We start from the raw sequence: 10,000 nt of genomic DNA, 5'->3' as shown, positions 1-10,000 counted from the left end.
GGATGGGGCTCATCCTCATCCTTGCGAACGCCGTCGGCGGCCTCCTGCTTGGCCTGCTCGTCACCAGCTTTGCCTTGCTAATGTCGCTCTGCTGGGTCTTCTGCAAGCGGCACCCAGAGCTGCGCATGAACCTGTACAACTTCGAGTTCCACGCCAACACGTTTCCGTGGATTCTCCTCGTCTTTCACCTCATTCTCGGTCAAAGCATCTTGGAGGACCTTCTCGGCATCGTCGTGGGGCACGGTTTTTTTTTCTGTAGGGACGTGCTGCCAAGGACGCACGGCATCGACCCCCTCCGCACACCCGCGTGGTTCCTGCGGTACGTGCTGCCGAACGCCGGCCCCGGCGGCGTCGCCACGCTGTACCCCGCCTCTCACCCGCAGGCCGGGCGGTTTGCCCGCCCACCGCCGGACGCCAACGCCGGCCAGCGACACCGCTGGGGCACCGGACGCGTGCTCGGTGCCGAATGAGCTGCACGCGCCGTGCCCGTCTGCGTGGTTGTTGTCTTTGTTGTTGTTGTTTTGTGTGTGTGTGTGTGATGTTCTTCCGCGCCTCCCGAGTTTTTGTGCGTTGGCCGCCGCTCTCGTCGCTCGCTGAGACGCGGCGCGAGGGTGCGAGGAAGCAAACCTCACTGTGCAGTGGGAGCTGCACCGTCTTTGGGGTACCTCTCCGTTGCGACCCCCTTTTCCCCCCGCGCGGAGGTGTGCTGCGTCTGGGGGGGGGGGGGTTGCAGCTGTAATACTTGTGCCTCTGCCGTCATGCGGGGGTTGAAGCCGAACTTCACTTCATATTCCTCATCTTTTTTTTCCTTTCTCTCTCGCTCTCGCTCTCTTTCTAATATTGGCCTGCTGCCCCCCTTTCACTTAGCCGTTCACTGGGACCGCTGGGGGTGGGGAGTGTGTGGGGAGGCCGCAAGGACCGCAGTCACGGTGTGTGCCTGCAGGCGGTGCAACCCAAAGCAATCAGTGTCGTAAGGGATCTGGCATCCGTTTGCTTGTTTTTTGTTTCTGTTGTTTTTTTTCTTGTTTGTCGGCCTTTACGCCTCTCCCGCTGCCCCCGCCGCCGTGTGAAGTGTGCGGTTTGAAAAAATTTAAAAAATATACATGCACTCGGGCGGCGGAGCAGCGGCCGCCGGGAGCTGCACGCAGCAGGAAGACCAGCGGGCCGCGGAGCGGGAGCGGCTGGTGAGTGCGCTGGACGAGTCGCAGCGGGCGGCTGTCTGCGAGGACCCCGCGGCGCCGCTGTTGATCCTCGCCGGCGCCGGCAGCGGCAAGACGCTGACGATGGCGAGCCGCATCGCGTACATCCTCCTCGCCGGGGTGGCGCCGGAGCACATTTTAGGCCTCTGCTTCTCGCGGCAAGCCGCGGAGGCGCTGCGGGAGCGCGTGGCCGCCGTGCTGCCGCCCGCCCTGGCGTCGCACGTGCGGCGGCTGAAGCTGAAGACCTTCCACGCCTTTGGGCTCGAGTGTCTGCGGCGGCACGGCCGCATCGACCTGGCGACGGAGGTGTACGACGCCCGACGCCAGCGCGAGCTCGCCGCGGCGGTGGTGGAGACGCACGCCGCCCACCACAAGGGTCTCGAGGCCGTCCTCGCGCTCGTCGAGTACGTGAACAAGGCCAAGACGAAGAAGGAGATGCGCGCGGGGACGGAGCTCGACCCCACGCGGCAGGCGGCGTATCTCTTTCGCTTCTACCAGACAATGCTGCACGAGCAGCACCACGCCGTTGACTTTGGCGACCTGGAGCAGATGTTCCTTGCCGCGCTGCGCCCGCTGAATCAGCAGCAGCAGCAGCAGCAGCCCCCGTCCGAGGCGGAGGAGGCGGGGCGGGGTGGCGACAGCAACAGCAACAGCAACAGCGTGGCGAGTGTCGCTCCGCCGCCGCGGCCGCCGTCGCCGGTGGCGCTGCAGCTGCGGGCGCAATACACGCACGTCGTCGTGGACGAGTTTCAGGACCTGAACGAGGTGCAGCTGGAGTGTCTCGCCCTGCTCGCCGGGGACGCCTGTCGGGTGACGTGCGTGGGGGACCCAAACCAGTGCATCTACACCTGGCGCGGGGCAACGACGAACACCTTTGAGCGCTGGCGCAGCCGCTTTCCCCACACCAAGCTTGTCAGGCTAGACACGAACTACCGCAGCTCCGCCGAGATCGTGAGCGCCGTCAACGAGCTCACGCAGATATCGCAGCAGAGCTTTAGGGGGCATTGCGGGCGCCGCATCGTGCTGGTGCGGTGTCCGCACGCCTGCGAGCAGATGCCGCTGCTGCCGCGCGTCGTGGAGGAGCTGCTGCGCACGCGGGACCGTGGCCTGCAGTACGGCGACATCGCCGTTCTTTGCCGCACGCGACGCACTGTACGGGACGCGGTGGCGGCGCTGGAGCAGGATCACATCCCCGTCTGCGAGCCGCGCCTGAGCAGGCCCAACTCCATCGCCCTGGTCCGCGCCCTGCTCTCGTACCTGCGCCTCTGCGTGCACCCACACTCGAACCTTGACGTGGAGTGCGTGATACGCGATGCGCCGAACCACTTCGCCGCGCCGGCTGCGACAAAATTTGTCTTCGCCCTGCAGGCCGAGTGCATGCAGCGAAGGCGCGAACTGGGCGCGGCGACGCTGCAGCGCGAGGACAGTCACGCGGCGTACTCCTACTACACCATCCTTCGCGAGTTGGTGCACAACGGCTTTGCCCATGTGCATGAACGCCTGCGGACGACGAAGCCGCAGCAAAAGTTTCTCCGCAACTTTATCGAAGTCACCACGGCCGCCCACGACTCCCTGGGACGAGTGTACTGCGACATTGAGGAGGTCGTGCGGGGCGTGGCGGAGCGGGCGGGCTTTGACGAGGGCGGCGCCGCCGGCGTCCACATCCGGCGGCGCGCAGGCGGTGACGGCGGCAGGAAGCGTGCACGCCCGCCCCCGCGCTGGCGGCGCTCCGCCGCGGTGTGGGACGACGTCATGGGCGACGCCGACGACGAAGCGGCAGCAATGGCGGCGGAAGGGGGCGCAATGTCGATTTCGCAAGTCCTCGTCGAGGCGTGTCGCACGGTGCAGCAGCAGGCGTTGGCGGAGCAGGGGGTGGGCACGGCGGCCGCGGCCGCCGGCGTCAAGGCGGAGGCGCAGGTGAGGAATGACACCTACACCCTGCTGCAGCGCGCGATTGACGAGTTTCTGGCGCTGCTGCCGACAGACGATTTTGGGCCGCTGAAGGGCGGCGTGAAGGCGGAGCTGACGCCTGGCGCCGCCGCCGTCACGGTGACGACGGTGCACCAGGCGAAGGGGAAGGAGTGGCTCGCCGTCATTGTGCCATGCTGCTACGAGGGCGAGTTCCCCATTGACGCGCGGAGCGCCGAGGAGCGGCGGGTGTTTTACGTGGCCATGAGCCGAGCAAAGCGGGATCTCGTGCTCATGACGGCAGAGCGTGGGCCGCCCGCCTCACGTGCCTACGACGGCGGGGATGCCGCTTCCAACGGCGAGGACCAGCCGCTGCAGCTCACGCCCTACCTGCGCCCACTGCTGCCACTCATGGAGACACTGCCCATGACGTGCCGGGAGCCGACGAAACGGGAACCGTAGACGCGGAACCACATTGCGGTGTTACGCTGCATTACAAGGTGCATTTTTTCATGCTTGCCGTCTCCTTCAGTGTGTCGTTGTTGGTCTCGCTGCACTTCTGGGAGTGAGCTCTGGGCGAGAGGCAAAACAGTGCGTGTATGTATTTCTTCCTTTCCTTGGTCTTAGTGTCGCACCCTCCTTCCGCCCTCGTGCTTCTGAGAGAAGTATCGACAAGGAACAGAAAGATAAAATACAAAGGAAAAAAGAAAGCGCTTGACAACCATGATAACGCGCATTGAACCGTCCAGATTAAAAGGCTTCTTCGGCGGCTCCGGCGCGGACATGTTCGGGGAGCTGGAGGCTGTGGACCGTGTGCTGATGCTCACGGGAAACTTTGACGCGGGCACAAAGGCCTTGACGGCGCCGGTGCGTCTGGCGTACATTGGCACCGCCGTCTACGACCTCCCCGAGTACAAGGAGACGCAGACGAAGGGGTTTCTGTCGCGCGGCTGCACCGTGGGCGAGGTGTGCGTGGCGGACCTCTCCGCGCCGAACAAGGTCGCGAAGGAGGAGCTGGAGTTTTTGGGGCAGGCGCATATTGTGCTGGTGTCGGGCGGCAACACACTCTTCGCCGTTCGCCGCTGGGAGGAGACGGGGCTTGACGTCTGCCTTCGCGCCGCGGCGATGCGCGGCGCCGTGCTGGCGGGCGGGAGTGCGGGCGCCATCTGCTGGTTCACCTCCGGCCACAGCGACTCGGCTGACCCGGCGACGTACGCCGCGGCGATGCTGCGGGGGGCCTGCGGCGACGCCAACAAAACAGCGGCGGCGGCGGTGGAGGCGCAGCGGCAGCGGCCGCAGCAGGAAGTTGAGGACGGTGCGGCTTGGAGCTACATCCGCGTGCACGGCCTCGGCCTCCTGCCGGGGCTGCTCTGCCCCCACCACGACAAGCGTGAGAGCAACGGGGTGCTGCGGGTGGAGGACATGGACAAGATGATGCTGCGGCACCCGACGGAGCGCGGCGTCGGCGTCGATCACTGGGCGGCGGTTGTGCTGCCAGGCGACGGCACCTACGAGGTCTTCACCGTGCCAGGCAAGGCACGCGCGACAAACAGCGCGCTGGCGCCCGCCGTCTACGTGAAGGACGTCGTGGCGGGTGAGCTACGCTCGCTGGAGATGCCGGAGCGGGGGCAGCTGAGCCAGCTGCTGCGGCAGCCAAGCGGCCCCGTGGTGCAGGACCCTTTCGAGGCGTACTACGCCATGGCAAACCCAACGGCGACGACCGAAAAGCTCCTCTGCCGCTTCCGCTGAGTGGAGGGAGTGGGACGCCGCGCGGTGCCGTCAACAGCAGTGGAAATGAAAGAAAGAAAAAAAGAGTTTGCGCGCCACAAAGGAACCTTGCTGCCTTGGCTTCGTCGGTGCGACGATTGTTGTCCCTTTCCCTCTTTCTTCCTAGGCGCTCGCGGGCCCTGGGAAATTCCTGGTGGACCCCTGTTGTTGTTGTTGTTGTTGCTTTTGTGTGTATTTACTGCGTGTCGCACCCCACCACACACACACATGCACACGCACGCACACCGCCGGAGAGGATATAAAGATCAACGGCAAAGGCGCACACGGCTGAAGAGGCATTCCCGCAAAACACATACGCGGGAAGATCGTGTCTTTTGCGTGTACTTCCCGTTTCCCTGTTTGTGTGTGTTTCTTTGCGACGGTGCGATGGGAACGACCAAGTGGGAGGAGGCGCAGCCTCCCGTGAAGCCCGCCGGCGATGCGACGTCGTCGCCGCCGCCGCTGCGGGCAGCGCAGGCGCAGTCGGACGGCGTCACGCTGCTGCTCTGGTCGCTGGTCGGCGCCGTTGTCGCCCTGCTGCTTGCGATGCTGCTCTCGTGGCAGACGGCGCTGGGGCAGTGGCGCGCGTGGGACGGGACGGCTGTTGCCGACCCCGCGCCGCTGCAAGCCCCACCGCTGCGGCGGCTGGCCGACTTCGCGACACCCACAGAGGCCGAGCGGCGGCAAGGCGCTGAAGTCAAAGGCGAACCGCAGTCGTCGTGCTACACACTCGAGGAGTACAGTGCGAGGTTTATTGCGCCGGCGCAGGGGCGGCAGCGGGCACCGCGGCGCCTTTTCTACCGCTGTGGGACGCGGCTTCTGGACCTGCGCACGGAAGTCAACCGTAGCAAGCTCGAACGCTGCGCCGCGGCCGCCGCGACGGATCCAACGTCGTTTCCCACCCTGCGTGTATATCTTGTAAGCGCGTTTGAGGAGCGGGCACATCTGCAGCAGCAACGCAATGTGGCGGCCCAGGTCATTCCCCTCACGAGGCTCAATGACGACTACTGCGACTGTTTCGACGGCACGGACGAGTTGCAGACAAGTGCCTGTAGCATGTCCGGCGCCGTAGGCCCGCTGGCCCACCTGCGGTGGAGGCAATACCTGCAGGCCAACGCGCAGGTGCGGCTGTACGAGGAGGAGGAGGCGCCGTCCGCGCGGCGCACGGCGCGGCTGCTGCGCCGGCTTGGTGGCCCTGTGCTCCCATTCCGCTGCCGCGGCGACCCGGAGGTCTGGCTGGCGCCCTCGCGGGTTGGCGACGGCATTGTGGACTGCTGCGACGGCAGCGATGAGGCGACCCCGCCGGCTTCGCAGGACGGCGCGCAAAAAGGCGCCGCAGCGGCAGTGGCGGGGTGGCGGTGGCGGGTTGCTGCCATCGAGCGGTATCTTGACGAGGACGGCGGCGCCGCCACCCCCCTACACCCCGCCCCCGCCGGCGGTCCTCGCACGGTTGCCGGCATGCTGGTGGAGAAAGGCCTCAGCTCCCTCATGGGTTGCCGTCGGGTGCGGGAGGAGCGGCTGCGAAGCGCTCGCGCCCTCCACGCCGTTGTGGCGCGGGGCCATGCGGTCTACAAGGAACGTAAGGCGAACGGCTGGGAGCAGTACGGCAAGGCCTTGGTGGAGCGGAGTACCCAGCAGCGGACGGAGCTGCGTGCCGCCGCAGCGGAGTTTGAACGGCGCCGAAACCGCATCCGGGAGTTTGTGGAGGCGACAGGGCGCCCGGACCCTGTCTCCGCCGGCGTGCCGCCCGAGGAGCTGCAGGCGATGGAGGAAATGTACGCCGAGTTGCAGCAACGCGCTATGCAGCAGCGGCACAGGGAGGTGATCCTTGCCGTTCGCTGGTTGGGCGACGACTTTGAGTACTACCCGCTCGCCCACGCCCGTTTTCCTGTGCCACTGAGCCGCGTGGTGAACACGGCGCAGAGTAGTTCGTGGCCGGTCCGGCGATCGCAGGCGTCGCGTCGCTACAATGCCTCCTACGTGCTTGAGGCGCCCCCCGCGCACGTGGACAACGCCTCCTACCGGGAGTTTTACCTTGCCCCGTACCTTTACCTCGTCGGCGTCCAAAACCTCACGGCGGAGCAGGAGCGCATCTTCCTACGACGCGCCCAGGCAGCTGGCGGGAATGCGTCCGACGCCGGCGCGGCTGCCCGTGGACCGCCGGTTGTATTGGGCTTCTGGCAGCCGGACCACGTCGAGGCCGCCGTCGACAACTTTGGCTCCCTCGATCCCTCCGGTCACGGGGTGCTGCGGCAACGCCTGCTTATGGCCGACCCCGTACCCGTCATGGGCGGTGGGGTGGAGCAGACGCTGCGGCACGAGCGGCTCTCCTACAGCGGGGCCCGCCACCGCGTGGTGCGGCTGGAGAACCCCAATTTGCTGGAGCAGCTGCAAAAAGCGCGGGAGGGGACCTCCGACGCCAGGACAGTAGAAATGCCGCAGCAGCAAAACACACCCGAGTTCGCGGCCGTGCAGATATTCCACGGCGGCATCCCATGCGCCCTGGACGACGCCGTTGGCGACGGCAGTCGAGTGGGTGAGTGGGAGAAGGAGGAGGAGGAGGAGTGGAAGCTGGGCGACCAGCCCCGCAGTTACGGCCGTGTCGTGTACGTCTGCGCCGACGAGGACGGTGTGTTGGAGTGGCACCGCAACGGCAAGTGTGCGCATGAGGTGGTCTTTGGAACCCCCAGTGCCTGCCCACCGTGGGTGCTGGAGGCCGCCACGGCACGCGTGCAGCAGGCGGAGCGGGCCATGCAGGATGAATGATCGTAGAAGTGCGACAGCGCATCCCCGCCGTTTGTCACCACCCCTCATAAATTCAATGAATTCCTCACTCTCTCTCTCTCTCTCTCTCTCTTTGTTTTTCTTTTCCTCTGCATTTTGCTGCAGCCTGTGAATGCGCATTGCCGCTTTCCCTGCCTTATTTTTCCCTTTTCCCTTCTTTTTTTATTTCTTGGAGGAGTGGCCGGAGGTGGGTGTCGTTCTACGTGAGCCCGAAGATGCTTGGCACTCTCTCTATCTACCTCGCACACACACACACACACTTCGCAAACGCCCTGCGTTCGTGAGGGGAAGGCGCCCGCGGGCTGTTTGACTGCCTGTGATGTGTGCCTCTCCCCCGTCCCCTCTTTTTTAAAAATGTGCGTGTGAATATATATATATATCGCTAGTGTGTTACTTGATTTTTTTTTACTGTCTTCTTTCTTCTTCTTTTTTTGCTGCCCCGCATGGGCGATGGGGCGATGACGCGCCACTAGCGTGTAGGAGTGGGCAACTACCTCGGGCCTGCGGTCAGGCAACTATTTGGCGTCGCACTACGTAGAGAGGTTGGTCGATGGCACACACCGCCCCCCATATGAAGGGCGTGGGACACAACAACAGCAGTAGCAGCGGCGGCGGACTCCTTGCCGGGGCGAGGCAGGGGCAGCAGCAGCCGCCGACGGACATGTTTGTCGCCTGCTTTGAGGCCGCCCTGGACGAGGAATTGCGGGGGCAGGCTATCTCCAGCAGCTTTCGTGCCTGCTTTGAGCGGATTAGTTCACCGTACGGCTTTGTGCGCAACGAGGGCCTCCGTGACGCCCTGCAGCGTCTCTGTGACTTATCGCTGGAGGCGGCGGAGGAGGCGGCGCAGTCGGCCGACAAGACAGCCGGCAGCGGCACCGCCGCGGGAGGCGGAGGGGCGGCCCTCGTTGCGCCGCACCTTCCGTACGACGCCATACGCTCCTCCGTCATGCCGCGCGGCCCAGTCGAGGCGTACGCCGCGGGGGCGCCGCCGAACGCGGCGTCGGGCCGAAGCGCCTCCTCGGAGCGCACCCAGCGGGCGTTGCGTGGGGCACGCTACACAGCGTCGGTGTTTCACCGCGTCCTCGTCCCGCGTCTGGATGAGCGGGCCCGCTACAACCCTGGCGGCCCCGTCGCCGTCGAGCTCTCGGAAGAGGCGGCGCTGGCGTGGAACACGCTGAATCACGCCCAGCTCACTACCCCACCCCCGTCGCCGACGCCGGCGCGGAAAAAGACGCCGAATGTGACGCTCACGGAAGTGACCTTTCAGGAGCAGGAACTGGCGCTGCGGCTGTTGCAGGGCCTAAGTCTGGTGGTGTACGACCAGCGTCGCGTGGTGGCGGAGGGCCCCCTCATCACGTATCTCGTTGAGGTTTGGCAGTGTTGCCTGCAGCACATACAGGCCCTCTTTAGCCGGCGGCGCCGCAATGCGGCGCTGGAAAAGACAGGGGATACCTCGCCCTCCACCGCCCCATTGATGGAGGAAGGGCCTGTTCAGCTTGTCTTTGGTTTAGAGACTGTCATAGTGGCCAGCATCGACGCGGCGGAGGCGGCGTGCCACTACAACCCACTCGCGTTAACCCGCATCGTGCAGCACGGCGGCGTACGGGCCCTCCTCGACTTGGGGCTTTGCCCGTACGCCCCCTACGACATCCGCTGTGCCGTGTTTGACACCGTCAGTGTGCTGATGCAGGAGGTGGCCCCGTTTCGACGTGCTGTGGCGGCGGGGGGCCCAAACGCCGCAGCAACAGCCGCCGCAGCCGCAGCCGCAGCCGGCGGCGGCACAAAGGGGGAGGAGGACGAATTGATTCAAACAATGATACACCAGGCCATGACGGGTTCGTTGGGCCGGCAGGCGGCCCCGCCACCGTTTCTGATGGACCGCGCGAGTGCGTCAAAGTTTGACTCCGCCGTGCGTGACTGGTTTAGCCAGCAGGGTCTGAGTCACGTGGTGTCGGCGGTGATGGGGCTGCGGGATGTGCGTGGGACGCCGATTGCGGCGGGGTCGATGCCAAAGGCCGAGGTGGCGCGCCACGTGCAGCGCGTGAACCAGATGCGCGAGAAGCAGCTGCAGGCTTTGCTGCAGGCGGTGGACGGCAAGCGGGCGGCGCTGTGAGCCACCGGCATTGCATGGGCGTCTGCGGTTATTTCCTTCTTAGAATAAGAAAAAAAAAGGAGTTGAGAAGCAGAGAGCGGGCGGGTTTTGAGAAGCATGCCCCGCTGCGGCCGGAATGCCGCTTCCTTTTCTTCTGCTTCCTTTACTGCCTTGGCAGCTCCTCCACCGCTGGTGATGGTCTTTGCGCCCTTGCGTGCTCGCCGCAGTCGCCTCTCTCTCTCTCTCTCTC

General features: G+C 65.3%; 5 protein-coding genes across 5 annotated transcripts in view, besides 8 other annotated features; all 5 read left to right on the top strand.

The window, feature by feature from the left end:
* Tco025E_03810 (Derlin-2/3) overlaps positions 1-470 on the top strand; it is a gene marked incomplete at both ends in the record, with an annotated part of 759 nt that extends 289 nt beyond the window's left edge. The window contains one exon of the mRNA XM_029370727.1: positions 1-470. This exon is cut by the window's left edge and continues 289 nt beyond it. Coding sequence (XP_029229183.1) covers positions 1-470 — 470 coding nt within the window.
* Positions 471-488: 18 nt separating this feature from the next.
* Positions 489-546: a microsatellite.
* A 262-nt stretch (positions 547-808) lies between these two features.
* Positions 809-836: a sequence feature (GA-rich).
* A 267-nt stretch (positions 837-1,103) lies between these two features.
* On the top strand, positions 1,104-3,569 carry Tco025E_03809 (putative ATP-dependent DNA helicase; the record flags this gene model as incomplete). Its single annotated transcript, XM_029370726.1, has 1 exon — positions 1,104-3,569. One exon carries the CDS (start codon positions 1,104-1,106, stop codon positions 3,567-3,569), a length of 2,466 nt encoding a protein of 821 aa, XP_029229182.1.
* Positions 3,570-3,830: 261 nt separating this feature from the next.
* Tco025E_03808 (cyclin 1) lies at positions 3,831-4,856 on the top strand (the record flags this gene model as incomplete). Its single annotated transcript, XM_029370725.1, has 1 exon — positions 3,831-4,856. One exon carries the CDS (start codon positions 3,831-3,833, stop codon positions 4,854-4,856), a length of 1,026 nt encoding a protein of 341 aa, XP_029229181.1.
* A 42-nt stretch (positions 4,857-4,898) lies between these two features.
* Positions 4,899-4,921: a microsatellite.
* A 116-nt stretch (positions 4,922-5,037) lies between these two features.
* Positions 5,038-5,068: a microsatellite.
* A 20-nt stretch (positions 5,069-5,088) lies between these two features.
* Positions 5,089-5,120: a microsatellite.
* Positions 5,121-5,261: 141 nt separating this feature from the next.
* On the top strand, positions 5,262-7,640 carry Tco025E_03807 (uncharacterized protein; the record flags this gene model as incomplete). The annotated part of the gene is made up of 1 exon (XM_029370724.1): positions 5,262-7,640. One exon carries the CDS (start codon positions 5,262-5,264, stop codon positions 7,638-7,640), a length of 2,379 nt encoding a protein of 792 aa, XP_029229180.1.
* Positions 7,641-7,703: 63 nt separating this feature from the next.
* Positions 7,704-7,749: a sequence feature (GA-rich).
* Positions 7,750-7,901: 152 nt separating this feature from the next.
* Positions 7,902-7,918: a microsatellite.
* A 311-nt stretch (positions 7,919-8,229) lies between these two features.
* On the top strand, positions 8,230-9,771 carry Tco025E_03806 (uncharacterized protein; the record flags this gene model as incomplete). Its single annotated transcript, XM_029370723.1, has 1 exon — positions 8,230-9,771. The coding sequence occupies one exon, from the start codon at positions 8,230-8,232 to the stop codon at positions 9,769-9,771; it is 1,542 nt and encodes a 513-aa protein (XP_029229179.1).
* Positions 9,772-9,981: 210 nt separating this feature from the next.
* Positions 9,982-10,000: a microsatellite.

The sequence above is a fragment of the Trypanosoma conorhini genome, assembly GCF_003719485.1.
Source record: "Trypanosoma conorhini strain 025E chromosome Unknown Tco_14.4_contig_00180, whole genome shotgun sequence".
NCBI lineage: Eukaryota > Euglenozoa > Kinetoplastea > Trypanosomatida > Trypanosomatidae > Trypanosoma > Trypanosoma conorhini.
Note: the sequence above shows the minus strand (reverse complement) of the source record. Positions and strands in the feature narration are given on the sequence as shown.